Below are 21,411 nucleotides of genomic sequence, written 5' to 3'. Positions count from 1 at the left end.
CAGCACTGATGGAGACAGAAGGTTTAAAATGTCTGCCATTTGGACAGCGCCCAGCCAAGATGGCCAGGGCTAGAAGCATCAACCACCTGGTCATAGTCGCCCTCCAATCTAGCAGCCACCTCACCCCCTATAATCTGTCCCCTTGTAATTCAGTTCATCAGATTGCACTGGCCCTTTGGGTGAGCTAGTGGTGAATAAGATGTGGGTCTGACCTCTTGGAATCCAGAGGGAGAAGAAGGGCACACACATACAACCAACCAAGACATAAGGCGACCTTGCCAGGTGCTCCACGTGAAAGAGATGGAAAGGAAATGATACCGAGAAACAGGCAGGAGGGACCGATTTGACTTAGAGACTCAAGAAAGGGCTTCAAGAAGACACAGCATTTGAATTAAGGCTCTGAAGAAGCCTTAAGAAAGGGTCACAGAGCCTCGGGAACAAGGACATGAATAAACCAGAAGACACCGAAACTCCAGTCCCAACTAGCTCCTGGAGAGACCACAGCAGCACACTGGTGTCTTTCCCAAGTGTTTATCGAGAACCTCTGTTCGGGTTTGTTTCCCCTCAGATGACAGGAATTTCTTGCGGCTGCAGAGTGACAGCCAGAGAGAGGGCCAGTACGCGCGGCTCATCAGCCCCCCAGTCCACCTGCCCCAAAGCCCGGTGTGCATGGAGTTCCAGTACCAGGCCACGGGCGGCCGCGGGGTGGCGCTGCAGGTGGTGCGGGAAGCCAGCCAGGAGAGCAAGCTGCTGTGGGTCATCCGCGAGGACCAGGGCGGCGAGTGGAAGCACGGACGGATCATCCTGCCCAGCTACGACATGGAGTACCAGGTGCGGTGAGCCAAAAGGGAATCTTGTGATCCGTATTTCAGTATTTCAAAGGGCCGAGCCCATTCATCATTGGGGAACGTGGTTAAGCGCTACTGTTTTCATTGTGTTTCTCGCGTTGCCATGGCAACTGAATGACACTCTTATTTGTTATTCAGAATATGCCTATCTCTACACCCAGACTTGGTTCTTTGTTCCTCCTGTTGCCTTTTATATTGCTGAAATCTTCAACAAATGTTTCTCCTCTCCATTTTCTTTTAGATTGCTATCAGGTAGGCTGACAAAGGGACACAGAAGCCAGGGAAACAAACACAAACCCTCCACACACAAGGAAAGAGGCCTGTGGAGCCCCTTCAGATCTGGGGAGGAAACAGGGCAATCTCCCAGACCTGTCCCAGGGAGCATGAACACAGGAAGGGGCGCGGGTGCCGTTCGTGCTCAGTGGCCTGCAGACGTGAGAGGCTCCTGAATGAGTGCTCGCTCGCTCTCTCACCAGCTCCAGGAATGGAGTTCTGTTATCTCTGCCCCACAGAGTAGGAGACTGAGGCACAGATGGGTACGTTCAGCTGTGGCTGCAACTTGGGTAGGAGTAGACACACTGTGAAGAGGTGACTGAGAACCAGCCAGAGCATTAACCTTCTCCTCCCCAGACGAGGAGCGGCAACAGATGGCTGGTGAGGCAGCCAACTGCTCAGCCAGCTTGCCAGAGGACATGTGCTAGTTAGCAGAGAGGAACCTGGGGAGGGCGAGCATGAGGAATGACTGAAGACCACAGAGCCGAGGGGCTTCTGTGTACAGCCTGCAGCCCCTGTCTCTTGAGGCGGCAAGGCGTCCTGAGACCCTCCAATCTGGGTTCCCACTTACTCACCTGAGTGCATTGTATTGTAACTACCTGTTTGCATTTGTGTCTCAACCACTAGATGGGTGAGCTTCTCTGGACAGAGAACTTGTCTTAATAGGTTTTGTTAGTATCCTTGTGTCCAGCGCATAGTAGGTGCTCAGTAAACAGCTGGTGAAAAAACAAATTCTTTTCCACCTAGTTGTAATAATGAAGCCGTAAGGCAACTTAGAATAAGGAGCATAAATCCAAACCTATGTGCTGTATTTCTCACATTACCCCCATTTACTGTGTCTTCTGAGTTTCCAATACCTGCATTGGGCATTTGGAAGATTTATGAGACAGGAACCTTGAAAATAGCGAGGGAAATGTCAACCCCCCTTTCAATATTCTCTGACTATGGTCCTTTTAATCAATACATTCTAGTTACTGGACAACAATATCCACCCGCTTGTTATGTTTTCTTATTCTCTCAAATATGCATTTGATTTGAACAAACTCATTTTAAATTAAGATTTCAAGAGCTGTAGCCATGTGGTCAACAGATGTGTACCAGGTGCAATACACACACACACATACACACTTTAAGCTGCAGCTAACAGAAAATTGGAAATCTTTGCACTGTTTGTACTAGGAGACTCAGTTAACCATGGCTCTTATTCTTCTGGCTTCTAGATTGTGTTCGAGGGAGTGATAGGGAAAGGACGATCGGGAGAGATTGCCATTGATGACATTCGGATAAGCACTGATGTCCCACTGGAGAACTGCATGGGTACGTGAATATCTGTCTCTTCGTGACTCTTTCAAATAAGACACCAAGGGCTGGGATAAGCAAGAGGAGGCAGCACACTATCTTCAAATGCAGTTATTACTGAGCGGGTGGGGCAGCAACAGTCTATGCAGGAGGTAAGGTGTGGGTGTAGTTGTGTCTCAGGCTGGGTTCAGGGTGGGAGGGGTGTGAGATGAGGGGAAGGCTTATATCCCTATTCCCAATCAGAACTGGACATGCACTAAGTACATGGAGGTTCAGGGTGCCAAGACCCCATCAGCAAACCCCAGCTTTTAGCAAAGAAAATGCTAGAGGACGAGAGCAACTGCCAGTCAAAATTATATGCTGGAAAGGTTTGATAGATTTAATGGAAGCCTTCGCTAGTGAACAGAAATAGTGAATATGTTGTTTAAGAGTGATAACACAATTACCCGAGTAGTTCTTTTACATGAATGAATTGCAGAGCAAACTGTGGCATTTGAAGTAAGGTTTCAGATTTTTCTTTAAAACAAATACCTCTACTGCCCAGGATCCCAAAGTTGTTGTAGGATTAGACATTGTAGGTGTAGTCCAGGTGACTGGCACAAGAAGGATATCATAACTGTCATCTTGGTCAAAAGTACCTGAGCAGCCAGCCCACCTGAGATGCACCCATTTTCTTCAGGGTCTCCTGCTTCAGAGGAGGTCACCTAAAGGGCACACTGACTGTGTCCCTTCAGGGCCATGGACATTCCCCAAACCAAGAGGGGAACCTTGAGAAGGCATGGGGACTGCTCTCAGTCAGCAGAGTGGCTGCAGTAACTCACCAACTGCTTTTCTTGGCATACGAGCCCGGGTGTGTATGTGCTTGATGATGTCAGAAGCACCTGGGACCACCCCAGTCCCTTCGGGCAACTCTCAGGCCCCGGGCATCTAAAAGTAAGCCAGCCTCTGAGAAAGTCATCAGCAGTAAGTGACTGATTACAATGCTTTAGGGACCCATTTCTCTATGAAGGACTTTTTGTTCCAAAGCAACTTTGAGAATCCCCTCCCCACCACCACCCCATGATGATGACGTGTTAGACCCAGCCTAGAACACGTGGAAGATGTGGGGCACTTTCCATGGAGTGGTACAAAAAAACTCAGTGCAGTCATCTTCGTCATCATATTCAACCAATTATTCACCCTATGTTCACCTAATCATTCCCTTTAACTAAGTCCAATTTTTTGTCTATTTTTTTTTCAGAACCCATCTCAGCTTTTGCAGGTGAGAATTTTAAAGGTAAAAGAAAATATTTTTTTGCATGCCTTTTCCTTCCCCCATGTGATGTGAATTTGGTGGGGGAAATCAACCTCCAAATGTGTCAAATCTCACAGGAGAAAAGAGACGCCACATCTTCCTGCCACTAGATGGCACTAGCAACAGCTATAGCCGTGGGGAAGGGGATTGAGATCCTCACTGCCTCTTGTTTAATTAAAGTTTAGAAACCTACTAATAGAGACAAATAGGTTACAGATAAGCCTTTCAGCCTTGCATTGTCCAATGGGGAGCAATGAGGCTGAAAATGCAGGAGTGGTGAGGAGGGAGAAACTGTGAGAATACTGAACCAAAAAAAATCAGTATAAATTAAAAGTGAACTGAGGTGACAGTGATTTGTTCTAGCCTGAAGATGGTTTCTTTCCAGTTCCAAGGTACTAAGGCAGCGGTCTCAGTTAACCCTCAGCGAGGTACAGGCAGCTTGTGAGGGAAGGAACTTAGGGAAGAGACACAGGAGTGCTGGCCTGAGGAGGAAGAGTTGCCAGATTTAGGATCTGGTATCCAGTCAAGGGAATAAGGAGGTACATTCCATGACTGGGGCTACAGGACTTTAAATGCAGGACTGGAAATCAGAAAGGACGTGTTCTCCCCAAGAAAGCAAAGAGAGAGCAGAGCAAAGTAAGAAGAATTGGGGATGCTTGCCTCATCCGGGTTTGAAAAAAAAAAAGGCCTCCAACCTTGGGTGATGGCACTGTCATTTGAGCTGTTACAATGCAGCCGACTGTATATTTTGCCCTCTTTGCAATCCTATTAGCTGAAACTGCTGAAGTTTCCATACTGGTTTCTAATGCCAAACATTTAGGAGTCCCTCTAAATGCTTCACTGCGGTTGACCTGAGTGTAAAAGCAAACACGGAAACACTCATCCTCACCGAATGATGGGGGTTCTTCATGACCTGTTTGATGCCAGCAATTGTGAGGATTGCTGTGCCCTGTTTTAACTGGCTGGGCTTAACCCTACAAGTGGCAGCATTGCAGAGATAAGGGCAGACATTTTTATATCTGACGTCTAGACTCGTTATCTTCACTCTCATTAATCTGTCCAGCTCTGGGCTAGAAAGAGATGAATTCCTGGTTTGCCACCTAGATGTACTCCCTGACTCCAAATCATCTCACCCAATTTGCCACTCATCAGCTCTAAGACAGCCAGTGAGGAACAAAGCTGCAGACGCCAGGGGAATGGCAAACTGACCTAGAAGAGATTTCCTTTCTTGTCCTTCCTTGAGTCCCTGAACCTCTTGCCCACTCCCTGCTCCACAGTTCTAAAAGTATTAAGAGTATTCATGTACATACACTGCTGCTCTCTGGGGGTGAGATTTATGTTAACGTAAATCCAAAGTATTGGAAAGAAAGCTGAAAGCCAAACCGAACAACTTGGATTACAGTTGAATTCGAGTTCTAACCTTCAGGACCCAAGGTAATGCTTATGTTGGTGAAGTGAAATCTGTGGATGTTGTTTCATCTGACTCTCTTTGGGTTGTGGAGATTCGCAGCTCCCAGAAAGGCTGGGTAAAGACGTGCCAGCAGCTGCTGCAGACTGTTCTGTGTGCACATCGTGTCGGGTCGTGATTGACAAGTACAGTGGCTACGTGCTTCACTTTTGTAAGAGAATAAGCAGACCAGGGCACGTGCGCTCTCCTTGAAGCTGTGCTTACCATGAGGCTTCACAGGCCAGTCATGCTCTCTCGTAAAAAATACATACATAAAATCTCATCTGAGCGGCAGTGCTCATTTAGCCAAAATAAACACAGAGCTTAGTGACTTGAAGGTAAGAATTTCCAGGGTGCTTCTGGTGGGCTGCTTTGAGTCTAAGCAAAGGCAGTGCATGAGTTGCACAGATTGGGCCATGGCTTTCATCTTGGAGGATGGCAAGCATCTTTGGGAAGAAGAACCCAAGTCCCGAGGAGCAGAGGCTTGGCCGATGGACACAGTAAAGAGCAGAATCAGAATTGGGAATGGAGAATTTCATTCACCTCGGCACGTTTTACACGGAGATCTGAGTTGGTAGCCAGATGAACCTAGTGCCATGAGTCGCCCCTTTCTGGCTGAGACCCGTTTGACCACAGCATGCAACTCTGCCTTGAGCAAACTTTTCTGTTTGAGAGAGGAGAGAGGACTCTGTGTTCCCTCTAACCCAGTGACTCATGTACTGTTCTTCTTATGGTCAGGACAGCAGGAGTCATCTCTTGGTCAGGGCATAAAATCAGTCTTTTCACTCAAAAACAATGGAAACAGAGAAATCAGGTTTGGGCAGGCAAGGTATGGAAAGCTGATGTTGAAACACTACCAACCGTAGACATTTACATTGTTAGTACGTTTTTCAAATTGGAGTGTTTTTCTTTTCCCTTATAAATGAATCATGCAACAGGGAAGTAATCTCATTCTTTAGGATCAATCAATGTATAGCTAAATCTTTAGGGAAATACAACGAAAGTGGCCTTTGGACCTGTAGTTATTAAGTGGACTTGATCTTTTGTATTTTGAAGTATCTTTCATTTTACACCTCTTACTGATTTCTTGCCATGCAATATTTTTTTTAAATTCAGATCATCCTGTGATTTCTGCTTAGTGTATATATTCATACATTGTGTAGCAGGGTGTGAGTCAGTAATGAAGAAAAGCCTGGGCGGAAAAGAGAGCTGTGTTGAGAAGGGAGAAAGAGAAGAGAGAATGAATAAACTGTGTTGTCATGTGATTTTTTTAAAAAGACCCTTTTTTGTGGTTGTTATGAGTCACATTTTAAACAATGTAGCCTGGGTGTGCATTCTTCTCCTTTCTTTTCTTTTTTAAAGCAGTGGCTATAAACATGGTGCCGTCATGTATCTTTTCTAGGATTTGAGCTTTAACAAACGAAAAACCGTGTGTATACAGGGGGAAAAAAGAACCGAAAAGTGGTGTAATTAAGGTGATGGATTATTTCCTCTTACCCAATACTTTCTTTTTTCAGTAAAAGAAAAAAGAATAAAGAAGCCAGTTAAAAATATATAAAGCCCATAATCAGAGTTCTGGGGTGGTTGACCAGGTGGTTATTTTTAACAGCTCACCTTGGAGGCAAGAGTTTTTGTTTGTGTTAGCTAGGCTGTGGGCTTTGAGCAAAGCAGGGGCAGAGAGCCGGTCTGGTGCCCTACTTGTTAGAGACTCACGGAAATCCCAGCAGGGTGCACCTGTGGAAGGTGGTTGTCAGAGGGAAGGATTTAGAATGGCTGTCTTACGCTAGTGGATGCTAAAAGGAACATCAGTGTCTCCTGTTTCGGCTGGGAATGTGGGGTTTATGACTCAGACCATTCCTGAGGTCCAGGAGTCCCATTTCTGCAGTCCTCCACAGTTCTCATCCAGACAAAACCAGGACACAGTGCACATCCACGGCTGTCTCTTGGGCATAGAGGGGAGCAGTATTAAGAGAGGCCCATTTCGAGGTAATGCTGATTGGCATTTGACTCTGTTCCTCAAGCTTTACATTCTGTTTCTTTGGGGCCAAGTGAGCAATCTCTGCATTTTGCACCCCCACCTCTCCTTTCCCCTTCCCACCCTCGCCCTCTATTGCCTGCCTTCCAAGGCTTTGTCCGCCAGGGTAATGTCCCCCATCCCAGAGCCTGGCCTCAGATTCCCTTTCTCCTTGGACTCCCTTCCTCCCACGCCTCCTTCTCCTAGAAGCACTTCTGAGACGCAGAGAGGGTTAAATGGTGCTTTTGCACATGATCCTCTGATGAAAGGCAGAGAAGTATTCCTAACCCCTGTCAGGGTTCCAGATAGGCAGCTGTAGTGTGTGAATCCTCCTCCTTGCCCCACCCCCTTATGTCTCCAGCTGCCAGATTAAGGCTAGGTGTTGCTGAGCAAGAAAACATGGAGATCAGATGTGTGAAGCGGGTAACTGCTTGGCTGCCATCCTTGCCTGGGGGACGGGGGGCGTTCTTTGTGTGGTTCTCTGGAGCACGCTGCCTCTCCTGCCACGGAGACCTGACACGTCCCCTCTCCCTCAGTTTACCACTCACGTAAACAACTGCCGAGTCAGCTTATCTAGGGGTGGAAGAAAATGTTTTTCACCAACTTTTCTCTCCAAGAACACAAGGGACAAGACTTAGTTTACAGAAAGTCGCTTAAGTACACCAAAGAGTGTGAAGCGTCCGAGACTTCAGCCAGTCAGAGATCTGAATTCGGAGGCATTTAAAAATGCCTCTAGATGTGGGAGAAATCCACATGGTTTCTGCCAACTTACTGAAAACATTCCGGTGCCTCCCGCCACACCATGCTCAGAAGGCAGATGGAAAGAGTCGTTTCTCAGGGAGGCCTTTGCTTGTGCCTCTTTTTCCAAACACATCAGAGGGTGTGACCACATTCTTCTACTATCTTCTGTAAACTTCTCTAGAAGAGCCAACCTTTTTTTGTTTGTTTAATCTCACAAATTAAATAAACCTTTTATCTGAAATGTTCCTTCACCAGCACTTCATTTTTAACCTGTACAGAAAGGACTGTGCAGACGGGCCAGTCCTGAAATAATTCTGGCATGCAATGAGCCTTTTTTTTTGAAAGAGAGAGAGAAGGCTCACCCTTGGTGTCTTTCCAAACACTTCTTTTGGAAACCCAGGTGACTCCCCAGGTCCAGATGACATTTCATAAATGCAGCTATAGTAGATGCTTTCTCATTTCAGTGACTCAGTGAGAAACTGACTTGACTGAGACACACCAATCCTTAGACAGGTTCAGACAGAAATAGAGGGCAGAAAGGAAGAGGACTGCTTCCTCTTGCCTCCCTACTTGGTTAGAGGAAGGAATTTGCAAATTTGTTTTGTAAAAGGGCAGATAGTAAATATCTTGGGTCTTACCAGACATGCAGTCTCTGCTGCAAGGACTCAGCTCTGCCATTGTGGCATAAAAGCATCCATAAGCACTAGGTAAACAAATGAGGGCAGCTGTGTTCCAACAAAACTTGATTTACACAAGCAGGCAGTGGGCTGGATGTGGCCCACAGGCCAGAGTGAGCTGATCCCTGGGTTCAAGCGCAGGCTGGGGTTTCATCCACCGGGTTCCAGCTGTGACTCTGCCACTTGCTGGCAGTGTACAGCTCCTCAGAGGCCCTTACTGGGCCATCTCTTGGGTTTCGCTGAGTGCTGCTCTGCTCTTCTTCACAACTATCCTCCAAGTGAAACCAGGAGAAAATCACTTGTCCTCTGAAGCCCTCAGATCTCCCATCAGAGGGTCATAAGGAATAAACAAAATGATTCATGTGAAGCCCGTAGACCAATGGTTGACACACAGGAAATGTCCACTCACGGTTGCTGTTCTTACACACATGTTTCCCAATTGCATATTAATTCAGTAACCCTATTTGCAGATAGGAATGGCAGGAACACAACCTCATGTGTAATTGTTTGTCACATTTTCTCCCATGAGTGGTTTCTCAAACGTTATTGTTTCTCAAAATTCAAATTCTTGGTGTTTGCACTGCTTTTCTCTAGGAGGCTCAGAACTTTCACAGATGGGAGCCTGTGCAACCCTGCAAATACACTTGGAGTTGAGTTATTGACTATTTAAATATCTGTTTCTCATTATCTCACACAATGGGGAAACTTTGTAGAGAATTTGGGGTGGGAATTAATGAAAAATAGTTCAGGAGTTGAAAGCATTTTTCAGTTGAAAAAAGACACATGAGTAAGCGGCAGAAATTAGATCCGTCAAAGGGAAAATTCAGGTCAGCAGATCAACCAACTCCAGGCAAGATTGAGTTCTCACCTACACTTTCACCCACCTATCCCAGGCTCCTTTAATGTCAAGCAATGGCTCGATCATCCCAGATGGCTCAAGGGGCAAGTGAAGCTAAATTTGCACAGCTCAACAGTTTGGGCATCTGGTGCAGGTGACATCTGCCTAAAGTGGGTGCCTCTTTCTGATTTCCCATAGAGGTGCCATATGAGCTAGCAGAATCTCTAGCACTTTCTGAAAATAACTCTCCAAGGAAGTACCAGTAGGTCATCAACATTTTCCAGGGAGTCTGAACATTGATCCAAATATATTCCTCTATCCCATCCGTTCATTTATCCATCCACCTATCCATTCATCCGTCCATCTGGCATTCATTGGATTGCTGCTGTTGTCTGGGAAGGTGCTTTGGGTGGGGATTTAACCCCTATTGATTTATCATTTTCCTTCTCTCTAGTTGGCAAACCACAGCCTCATTAGCATACAACTCTCGGAGGCTAGAACAGAGCCAGATTCTAAACCAGCACACTCCACCTGCCTTTGGAGATGAGTTTCTCCTAGCCCCCAACTGCAATCAACCAAGAACTGCTTGTAGGAGATCAGGAAAGGGTTGCTAGTCATATCCTCTCTTTTCTAACACTATTTCTAACCTCTTAACATTAAAAGCGTGAATTCACGTAGTACTGTTTTTCATTTCTCCAAAGAAGTGTCCAAAGAAGATGTTTAAGGAGCCAGTAATAATGTCCTCCAAATAGCTTCTGTCACTAAAGTTTTCTACATGTTGATAATTTCAGGGGAGAGAAGCATAGGTAGAAAAGGGGAAGAGGGTCTTACCTAAAGCGAAGTTTGTCTTTCAGAGTAGAGCAGGATTCTGAGGGCCTGTGTCTGTGTCTCTGATTCTAAAAATGTAATCCACATGTTAGGATTTCAGTCTCTCCACTGTGCCCCAACATTGTCTCTGTCACGAGAAACACTGTAAGACGATCAGTAAGGCTTTATCCTTCTCCAGCCCGAGCACTTTAAGCGTTCGTGGTGTATTTTGTGTTGGAAACCAGCATTTTGGCTGAAGGAAAGCAAACCTTTGAACGGAGATGATGTAGTGATGGAGGGAACGTGGGTAGTTGTGGCCACATTCCGCTTGACAAAAATTTGTGTCCCACCTTTGTGGTCAGGTCAGATACTTCAGAAGGAAAGCTAATCCCTGGGGATTTATCACTTTCCTTTTCTCGATGGGTGAGCTGCAGCCTCATTAGAGGACGGCCCTCCCTATGGAGCCACCTGAAAATCAGAGGCAAACCCGAGCACACCCTTTGGGGAGAGGAGGGATGTCTCTGAGGAACTCCGGGCGCATCCCCGAACACTTTGCTGTTTCCTGTCCATTTCTGTGAGCTCACATTGAAAATCCAACAGCAGGATGGTTGCCAGGCAGCAGATCCTCTTGGTGACCTGAATAATGAGTTGACACCAGTTCACTGTGACTTGCAAGCTGGCCATTTCAAGGAGCCATTTCGAGTGCCTTGCTTTCTCTTCCTCTCTGATTTTATGTATAATTTCCACCATGGCCACAAACATGAGAGAAAGAGAGAGGCCTTTCTCAGCTATAGTAATGAAATTAGTAAAAGACAGAAGTCGTTTAGGGGTAAAGACAAAGAGGGTAGGTAATAAGGTGGAAGAAGATGAAGATGTAGAAAGGAGCGCTAAGGGGTTCCTGGGGTTCTGGGGTCCTTTCTACCCCAGGGGATGTGGATGTGGCTGTCAAGGTGTGTGCAGAGCAACACATCCTTGTCAAAGCTCTACCAATGTTGTGGGACCTCTGGTCACCCAAAAGGTACCAATGAACCCCACCCTGGTGAAGGGGAATTCCTACAGCAGGAGAAAGCAGTGATTAAGAGCTAGGAAGTTCAGCAGGCTTTGAAATATTTCCAAGAAAAGTGTTCTCATTTTTCTGTCACCTCTAGAAGATATTAGAAGGTCTGACTCACCTCTCACCTATTCTCCAAATCAAAGAGAGGAGTTCTGACCTTCAGGCTGCAGAAATTAGAGAATGCCGACTCAGAAATAGGAGTTTTAGCCTCAGTTCAGTGTTTGATTCACCAAGCATTTATTGAGTGCCTTCTTTGTGTAAACCCTTAGGTACAGATGAGAGCAAGTTCCTCATGTTGAGAGTGAGTTCCTCTGCTTAAGGAGCTCTGAATCTCAGGGTGGGTAGTGGAAGGAGGTGTGAAAATATAAATGAGCCCCATCTGCATCTTGAACAGAGGGGGAACACCCTCCACTCACAGAGTAGGACCACCAATGCATGAAGGAGGCAGCAGCACTTCCCACCCTGGGGCTGTCCTCCTGGGGCACCCCATGAGTAGAGGATGCATCTTTCTGGCTTAATGCAAGCAGCTAGGGAGGCATTTTTCATAGGAGAAGCATGCATCATTTTTCAGAAGTAAAGATCATGTCTAGTTTTGGCAAGCTCAAAAGCTCCTAGTCCCTTTCTGGGCCAGATTCTCATCTGATGTAAATCTTTGGGAGAATCAAGTTGTAACACTGCTTTGCATCAAGTGGGACTCCAGCCAGTCTTTCCCCAGAGTTACCCTGGGCTTAAATCTACTACATCATCTCCATGGCAACCAGCGGCGGCCAGTGAACGTGGTTGCCTTCTAAATACTCCACCAGCCTCTCTTCCCTGCTGTCTTTTCCGTGATTAAGAATGATCTCCCTATCTCTCCCTCACTCACGCTCGCTCTCACATACCCTCTGTCATTTTGTGCCCACGTTTTTTGTTGCAACTTCCCTTCTAATCTGCTTTTAAAAATCCTCCATCCAATTAAAAAAATGAGGGTGCATTAGTCATGACTTCACAGTGGTGACTGACCTGTTTAGGCAAGACCAGGCTAATTTCAATGGGTGCAGAAGCCTTGGCAAGTAACATGGAATTTACCTTCAAGTCTAGCCAGCCTAATTAATACATTGTTGTTGAGAATGCTGGCCAGCCAGACCAAATATGGTGTTTCCACCACTCGGGAAATCTGCCTCACTGAATCCCAGAAGTCATGTCAGCATCATTTACTTGTGTGTGTTTGTGTATGTGTATGTGTGTGTGAGAGAGAGAAGGAGATGGAGGAAGAGAGAATTATAACATTTCCATATATTATACAGTAATTGCGGTCAAACAATAAGAGATTTGTAATCATACCGTTCTTGGTTGAATCCCATACTTACTATTTAGCTGTATAAGCCCTTAATTTAACCTCTCTCTGCCTCTGTTTCCTCATCTGTAAAATGGGTCTGACAGTAGCTACCCCCCAAGGGGGTAAGTAGGAAATAATGCAATCGTTGAGAAGTGCTTGGCAGGTACTAAGGACTGAGTACCACCTTAGTCCCTCATCCCCTTCCCTGTCCGTCCCAAAGCATGTGTGTGTGTTTCTTTTTTTTTTAAGTAGTCTTTTGATTAGTCTGCATGCTCTCAGCCTAGCAACACTCTTCTGTGTCTCTCCACCAGGGGGCACCCTCCTGCCAGGGACCGAGCCCACAGTGGACACGGTGCCCGTGCAGCCCATCCCAACCTACTGGTATTACGTAATGGCCGCCGGGGGCGCGGTGCTGGTGCTGGTCTCCGTCGCGCTTGCCCTGGTGCTCCACTACCACCGGTTCCGCTATGCGGCCAAGAAGACCGATCACTCCATCACCTACAAAACCTCCCACTACACCAACGGGGCCCCTCTGGCGGTGGAGCCCACCCTAACCATTAAGCTAGAGCAAGACCGTGGTGGCTCGCACTGCTGAGGGCCGAAGCAAGAACAGCACCCAAAACAAACGAAAGACTGCAAACACGTTGCCTCGATTTTGCACTTTTTTCTCCTCGCCTAGTCTCTGTGTGAACTCTCAGACATCTCTCTCGCGCGTCCCCAACCCTGAGCACTCTTATCAATCCCAACCATCCTCCTTGGGTTCATTTTGGTTTCTGGTTTTCCTTTTTGTTGATTCCAAACCAACAAACCCAACTCTAATGCTGCATCTTGGAATATCAGAAGAGATCCACTCCCAAGCACTCCACAGCTCAAGGCTCAGCTGGTTTTGTTCCAGAGACTGGTTCACTTGTTTTTTCCCCTTGCCTTATCCCATACCTCCTCTCAGTGGGCAGCCTGCCAGGAGACTTGAGGGGAAGCCTGGATCTGTGTGTATGTACATAGTAGACATGTGCGCGTGTGAATAGCTCTCCGTGGGTGTGGGTGTGGGTGTGTGTGTGAGAGGCTGGTTCATTGTGTGTTGGGGGGTGGTGAGTGTTCAGAGAGGGCCCCTTTAACTCTTGTGTTACTTCTCCTGCGGTACATTTTACAAGAAAATAATATACTGTATAAGTTTTGTTTACTTGGAGAAGAGATTGAAGCTTTTTGTTGCCTTATCTAGCTCTGGCTGGGTTTCTGTTGGCTGCCATTGTCATCTCCAGGTACCTAAAGAAATAGAGGCTACATGGGATGCCATGTGGCCTGTCTCATCCCTACTCCACATCCCCAACCCACCTGACCCAAGAGGAAGGTTCCCCTAGCACACTCAGACAAGACTTCCTTGTCTTCTGGTGTCTTTGAAGTGTCAAGATAACAGCCAAGGGTGTGTGCGGAACCACCTCTCCAGCCCTGAAGCAAGTCTGTCTCATGTTGCCTTATAAAAGAGAAGCTCATAATGAATGTTTAGCTTTTATCAGTTAAGTCCGATCTTGGAATAAGTCATATGGAATAACAAGTCTGGGACTGATGTAGGAAAAACAGTAGTCTGTTTAAGTTGAGAGCAGGAGGAGGTGGACGAGAGAAGGGAGGAGAAGGAAGAACTGAAAAGCTGTCTCCTCACCCAGGGTTATTGGGCCCAACTTGGGATGGGGTTGAGTAAGAAGGTTAAAAACCATATACTTTGGTATTATATCGGTCATTGTTATAGCAGTTGTAAAATATGGGGGGGGAAGGATCATTTGCTTTCCTTTCATGGTGTTAATGTGTGCCTGAATCTATAGCCACTAAAATGTAAGGCTGTCTACCTGACTTATTTAAATATGATGAGAGAGTAGAAAGTAATCATTTGTTAAGTGTACCAATGTGCTGCCCCTTAAAGCATTCATGGCATCTGGCAAATAGACCCTCGTAGGCTGGCCCAGCATATCCAGATGTTGCTGCATCATCACAGAGAAGGTCTAATGAAGACGTAACCATTGCTGCTCATGTGTCCTCTCTAAGCAACGTGGGGAGCGGGATGTAAGAGAGAAGTTGCTAATGACACTGTGCAAAAGGCGGATTAAATAATAAAGTCAATTTCATTGATAGAAAATGCAAATCTTAAGATTCTCAGTGTATGAGGACTCAGCCTCAGGAGCATTTATTTTTTACCTTCCTGCTAAAAATCCACTGGGGAGGTATAAAATTCACTCCACGGAAGTTTGCCTGGGCCAGAAGCCTCCAGGTTCCTTCTGCGAACAAAATACTAATGATTTTTTTTTTTTTTTTTTTTTTTTTGCCTGCTTGGGAGAGAGACTTTCAGCATTTTTTCACGATATCCAGATAGGTCCCTCCAGCACACACACACAACTTTCGCATCTGGTTCGTTTCATCCTCCTGAAAGGACGGTGCTCTCCCACTCTTATTCTATTTCAAAGAGCTACTCTGTCTCAACCACAGCAGCCCTGCCAAGAAAAGACAAGATGAAAGGCTAGAGCATGTGCTACCTTGAGATTTCAAGAAGTGTCCTACCTCAGCTGAAGACGGAGAAAGAAACAGGGAGGGGAAAGGGGATCAGAAGCCCAGGGTACCATGTAATGACTAATATGCCAGTCACTAAGGGTTTTTATCTCGGCTGTCCACATCCAGTCATGCGTTTGGGGCCAGGCATTCCTGCAAAATGATTGACATTCCTGTAGGTGCCCCATAGAGGTGTGGCGTCAAGAAATTACACCTGGAAAATCCAGCCAGTGTAGTGACCGGCTGAGTTACCATATACCCTGGGGAGTCCCCCTTCTGTAAAAGAAGATGACTACAACTTTGTGAATTTGCTGTATCTTTATCTGATGCCCCAAATGGCATCATCTTTATGTACATGGCTTAGTTGAGAATATGAGATGGCTCTAATCTTTGTGAATCCCTTCACACTTCAGCTGAGGATGTCACATTCTCTGTCTCTCCCCAGCCCGCAACCTCTGCCCTTGATCTGTCTACCCCAGCAATTTTCATAGTGTTATCCAGGTACTATGCTAAAAGGTCAGCTCTTCTGTAAAATGCCATGCTTTACAGCTTTAAAAAGCAAAATTCTGTATTTCATGGAGGGAGGGAAGGGTCACTCTCTTCTAGGAAAAATAGACTGGAAAGGCGAATGCATGCATGCATGTGTTTGGAGTTGCTCTCAGAAGACAGAGATGATAGCAACTATAAAAAATGAATGAATGAATGAATGAATGAGCTGAAGGCCTAGCTTGGGCTGATAAAGCTTTTGCCTTAGTAGAGATTTTATGTCAACACCTTCAGGAGGAAAGCTCTTATCCCTGGGTTGAAATCCCCTTCCTCGGCATTATGCTAGCAAATTGCCGTCATCTAGTTGCTGGCAAAGGCAGAAAAAGAAAACAAAAAAATCAGCATTGTGGTTGACAAAACTGGATGCTGAAGATAAAGTAAAATTGTCTTTTCCCTTGTCCCACATTTTTGGGATTAAAGCCAGAATTGAATAGGAAATACAGTAATATTTCTGAGGTTGATAGCCTATCTTTAAGAAGACCCTGTCTTTAAAATGAAACTAGCAGGCAAACACCTAAATAATCAAAAATTACCAAAGAACAACAATGAAACAAGAAAACCTAAAGATATTTACTTCCTATTCCTATTCCTCTCCTTATTACTGTGACACCCCTTGCGTTGCTCAGTTGCCTGTGTGTCAAGATAACTTGTGGACGTTGGAAATTATTTGAAAATGTATTGTGTGGAATGTAATAAAATGATGATATTTTTATACAAACATCTGGGGTTTTTTTTCCCTTTGCCTGTGAGAACAAAGTTGAAATGTAGGCTTTGAGCAAACTGATGCTTCCAAAGTTTACACATCACCTTCTAAGCTACAGGGCATTTCTGTGGGTGGTAGGTGGGTTTTCTCCTTGAGGCTGAATGCCAACTTTTCCTTCTTTTTATTTTTATTACTGCTTGTTAGGATTTTATCCAATTTGTGCAGCTGAGACAACTTTTATGATTGGTGTGGGATTTTTCAAAAGTTGCTAAGTGCTAAATTGCTAAATGAGATTCCACAAAATTTCTCTTGATGACAAATCCCTGGAGATTAGATTCTACTTTCAAAGGGCTCGGGGGGAGTGGTACCAGCTAAGCTGAATCCTGTGCTCAGCTCTGTGGAGACAGATCACTTCCTTTGAAGAAGCAGCAGTGACATCTTACCCCTCACCTACCCAATTACTACATCCACAGGGACGTGAATCTCCCATTTACCAGTGCTTTCCCAGACAAAAGGGAACTTGTAGCATGTTCAGAGCTGAAAGATATTCTAGCCTTCATTTTTGAACAGGTAATGAAGATAATTAGATGAGGACTGTGGACATGGAACTATCAAAGTGGAACATTTTATAAAAGGAACACTGTAAAACTTTGAGGCGAGGTGCTTGGGGAAACTTACTCAAAAAGTCAGGTCTTTCTTGATAAGTATTTTTCTTTGGTTCTCCTCTTTGGATAGTGACCTAGTTATATAAAATATTTCTATCAGAGGGGGACTGGGTTGAGCAGGGTGGGGGAAAATCTAGGAAAGACAACCTCCCAGCAGTTCATGGTTTCTAGACAGTGGTCAAGAAGAGGTCACAGTAATCCTATTTGCAGATAGGATTTCCCACCATCCCCATTCATGGGATGTACTGGAGGTCTTCTGACAACCTGGGAGCCCTCCTCAGGGGTCCGAGAACCATCCTTAAAGGTCCTGAGAAAATGTGCATGTTCAGAAGATCCTATATCTGCCAGAGCCCTGCTTTTCTTCCTATCCAAACCTAGATCCAGGAAGGAGTGCTTTTTACAGCTGTAAAACCTGTCCAAGTGCTGCTAAAAGGAGACAGGCTTCCGGTTTTTAGATCTTATTGGAAGTTCTGTTAGTACAGATGGTTCAGTATAGATGTCACTATCTGTCCTTTGCAGGAGTGCAGGAGAATAAAGTAGAATGTCTGTAATCAGAGTATTTATTGTTTCCCCAATGACAAGCTCAATTACCCCTTTTGTCTAAATAACATTTGGCTTTGCTTAACGCCATTTGTTCCCATTAGTAAAGAATGAAGTGAAAACAAAAGTGTTTTGTTCCAAAGTGTTTACTTCAAACAACGCGACCCAGGCTCAGTCAATATTTCCTTGAGCTGACCTGGGACCCAACTTGCTAGCCTGAACTACGTTAGTCCTCACCTATGCTTCGTTGGCATTACTGTTTTGGAGCCACCTCTGGGAATTTTTCCACCTTGCTTCTAGTCCCAATACTTATTTTAAGGGTACTGACCCCCCTAAAAGGGCAAAGACTGTTAGGACTCCAGTGTTAGATGTCAAACACGGCACCGTTACCGCCGAACACTCCTCAGCGTGGCAGTTCATAGGTAGCCCAAGTATAAATGTTCAGAAATTGTTTCCGTGGATCATAAATGCCAGATGTCAAGGCCTAGTCTGGTCTGTTTCTGCTCCTACCTGGTCCTTCACGATGGTTTAAGTGTGTGTTCTCACTTCACCCACTGCCCTCCTAGCTTAGATAATTGAAGCCCAGCCAAGCTGATGGAGCACAGTGTTTGTTTTCCTTGCCCCTCTTCACTGCCTCCACAGTTGTTTTGCACAAATGTGTGGTCTTCCTGTAATCTCTGATGAAAAGAGCTACATCCTGAAGTTCTGATTTGCCTGCATTGCGGGCTGTACATCTGAGCCAAACTGCAGATCTATAGGTGAGGGCTTGTTTTTCTCTCTAATTGTGCCGATCGCTGGGGCCCTCACAGCTGTAATTTGCCTTTCATCCACTTTAGTGACAGCCCAAAGAAAACACAAAACAAACCCTACCAGAGAAAAAAGGCAGGGAGAGGGGAACACCAGTTGATGATCTTACAATCCGCAGGGAAAAGAATCGCCTTATATAAATAAATTAGTAGCTGGGAATAGTGTAGGGTTTAATGAAGCCAAACATAGATCAGGTGCACCAGAGTATTTACGGAGGTCAGATACAATCAAAACCCACACCCTTAGGGTTCTTCAGGCCACAAGCCTGGGCCAGAGTACGTTTGCCCTGGCTGCTTGGAGGTGTTCTGTTTGAACCCCAACCTAGACACCGAGAGACAAGATTTGGGAAATCGCCAACGTCAAAACCTTATTTAGCATGGTATGGAACAGTGGAGAATCTAGGTGCTTCAGCACAACCAAGCAGAAGCCATTCTTGCCCCAAGCCCAGTGGATAAGAAACCTAGAAGCATCTCCTCTATACTATGGAAAACAGTTGTTGTTGGCCTTTTCTGTCACTTGCCTCTGAGAGCCCCCCAGAACTAAAGTCCTGTGGGCATTGGAACAACAAATAGGAAAGACCTGTTAAGAGTCAACAACAGAGGTACTGGAGGGAGGACTGAGTGTTACATGGGAAAACCTCTTGGAGCTTCATTTTTGCTTGAGAGCTTATTGATACTGATGATACAGGGAGGTTGCTGGTGGGAGACTTTTAGAAGAGTAACTGGCTGGGTTTCTTTTTTATTTATTTATTTATTTTTATTATTGCATTTTAGGTTTTGGGGTACATGTGAAAAACATGCAAGGTTGTTGCATAGGTGCATACGTGGCAGTGTGATTTGCTGCCTTTCTCCCCTTCACCTATATCTGGCATTTCTCCCCATGCTATCCCTCCCCAACTCCCCACCCCCCCCCCCGCTGTCCCCCCACTCCCCCCAACAGACCCCAGTGTATAGTGCTCCCCTCCCTGTGTCCATGTGTTCTCATTGTTCAACACCCTCCTATGAGTGAGAACATGCGGTGTTTGATTTTGTGTTCTTGTGTCAGTTTGCTGAGAATGATGGTTTCCAGGTTCATCCACGTCCCTACAAAGGACGCAAACTCATCGTTTTTGATGGCTGCATAATATTCCATGGTGTATATGTGCCACATTTTTCCTGTCCAGTCTATCAGCGATGGGCATTTGGGTTGGTTCCAGGTCTTTGCTATTGTAAACTGTGCTGCAATGAACATTCGTGTGCATGTGTCCTTATAGTAGAACGATTTATAATCCTTTGGATATATGCCCAGTAATGGGATTGCTGAGTCAAATGGAATTTCTATTTCTAGGTCCTTGAGGAATCGCCACACTGTCTTCCACAATGGTTGAACTGGCTGGGTTTCTTTAAGTCACAAGTTAAACTTGCTCAAAAAGAACAATAATACAGAAAAAGCAAAAGTTCATTTCATTGTTGACCAATCCCAGTCTCTTCCCCAGAGGTAACCACAAGGCATAGTTTGAGGAATGTGTTTCCAGACCTTGTTTTATACCTTTACAAACATGTATGTTCATGTTGAGTTATGTGGTTTTGGTTAAGCTGGGGTTTAGTTTGGTTCGTTTGGTTTTGTGTAAATGGTAGCATAGCGTTTGCTTACTGTATTGGATGACTTGCTTCTTTTCCCTTGACATCTTGAGGGTAATTCCGTACATACCAATGCTTCAACCCCATCCTTTTTATCTGCAGCATAGCATTCCATATTGTGTTGATATGCCAGAGTGTATTAACTGCTCCATTGCTGATGAGCATTCAGATTGTTTCTAGTTTTTTTACTATTGTAAACAATACTGCAATGAATATCCTTGAAATTGCTTCTTTGGGCACACGTTTTTCAAAGGATACAATTTCTGGGTCAAACACATACCTGTTTTCATTTTAGTAGGTGCTGTAAATGGCTGAGGTTTGTCATTTAAAATGAACCTGTTCTTGCTTGAGAGCATAGTAGAAACTAATGGACATCCTGACTGTAGAACCCCTGTCACATTTGCTCAACCCATGGGGTCTCTATGCCTATCTCTCTTTCTCTGCAGTGGGTGTGCTGCTCACAAGAGAAGACCTTGGGCACTTTTAGCTGAGGGGAATTTTAAACTCAGGAAGTATTTCTTCAGAACTTTTTAACTGCCAACTTATGGGGAATATGGGCCTGGCTCTAAGTGGCAGCTCCCCAGAGCTGTGGCGGCTGTGTCACTGGAGTTAATTCTATCCCTGGGTTCAGCAGGCAGAGTCCTGTTCTCCATGATTAATGAGTTCCACTTGGTTTCTTCAAAGAGTGACTGTGCTGTGCCTTGCTGTTATTTATTTATGTTTTCTACTAAAAAATTTATGTAAAAAACATCCTTTAAGGTCAGTATGCAGCATTGGGCTGCAGACTAAACTATTCCAGCAGCCAGAGGTAAACCTACACACCAAGAAAAAGTCTCAAATTTGGGAGGCCTTGGACCCCAGGCCCCCACTCTGGCCCTGAGAGGAGCAGAACCTGTGGACTTCCTTCTGAGGAAGTTCAAGGCTGTAATACCCAAAGAAAAGGCACTAGGAGTGAGGTGGTTTTCCAGTGGGATGTTTATAGGCATAGGCAAAGCTACTAGCCCCACAGGGGCCAGTAGTAAGGAATGGCAGGTTGGAGGAGAAGCCCAGAGATCTGTCAGTCTAAACACCATTTCTAGCAAAAGCACTGCCCCCATTTCTATGGTGTGCTGAGAAAAAGGGATCATAATAAAGTGACTTTGACTTTGAGTGTCTATGGCTATATATGTCCTGTGTGGGCTTTCTCTGACCTGACGATTGCCTCCTGGGCATGGGGCAAGAGTATTTAACTCAGGAAAGAAAGCAGCATGAGTTGAGATCTGGATAAACTAGAGTACATCTCTCTCTCTCTCTCTCTCACACACACACACACATACACACACACAGTGCCTTGTTTTGTCTTCTCAGTGTAATTGTGCAAAATTAAATCCTTTAAATATCATGAAC

The 21,411-nt window shown here is 45.3% G+C and overlaps 1 protein-coding gene and 1 long non-coding RNA gene across 6 annotated transcripts in view; one reads left to right on the top strand and one right to left on the bottom strand.

Annotated features, from left to right (window-relative positions):
- LOC135273650 (uncharacterized) overlaps positions 1 to 21,411 on the bottom strand; it is a 240,019-nt gene that overhangs the window by 28,462 nt on the left and 190,146 nt on the right. The gene's annotated exons all lie outside the window — the stretch shown is intronic.
- NRP2 (neuropilin 2) overlaps positions 1 to 21,411 on the top strand; it is a 115,523-nt gene that overhangs the window by 80,526 nt on the left and 13,586 nt on the right. For 2 of the 4 annotated variants that reach the window (XM_064373116.1, XM_064373115.1), the window contains 3 exons: positions 569 to 831; positions 2,342 to 2,438; positions 3,661 to 3,681. In XM_064373116.1, the coding sequence (XP_064229186.1) occupies positions 569 to 831; positions 2,342 to 2,438; positions 3,661 to 3,681 (381 nt within the window). Of the gene's footprint in view, positions 1 to 568; positions 832 to 2,341; positions 2,439 to 3,660; positions 3,697 to 12,921; positions 15,296 to 21,411 lie in introns of those variants that run through there. The other 2 variants (XM_064373117.1, XM_012446184.3) reach the window with 2 other exon arrangements.

Source organism: Aotus nancymaae, unplaced genomic scaffold, assembly GCF_030222135.1.
Source record: "Aotus nancymaae isolate 86718 unplaced genomic scaffold, 86718_ANA_hifiasm-v0.15.2.pri h1tg000008l, whole genome shotgun sequence".
NCBI lineage: Eukaryota > Metazoa > Chordata > Mammalia > Primates > Aotidae > Aotus > Aotus nancymaae.
Note: the sequence above shows the minus strand (reverse complement) of the source record. Positions and strands in the feature narration are given on the sequence as shown.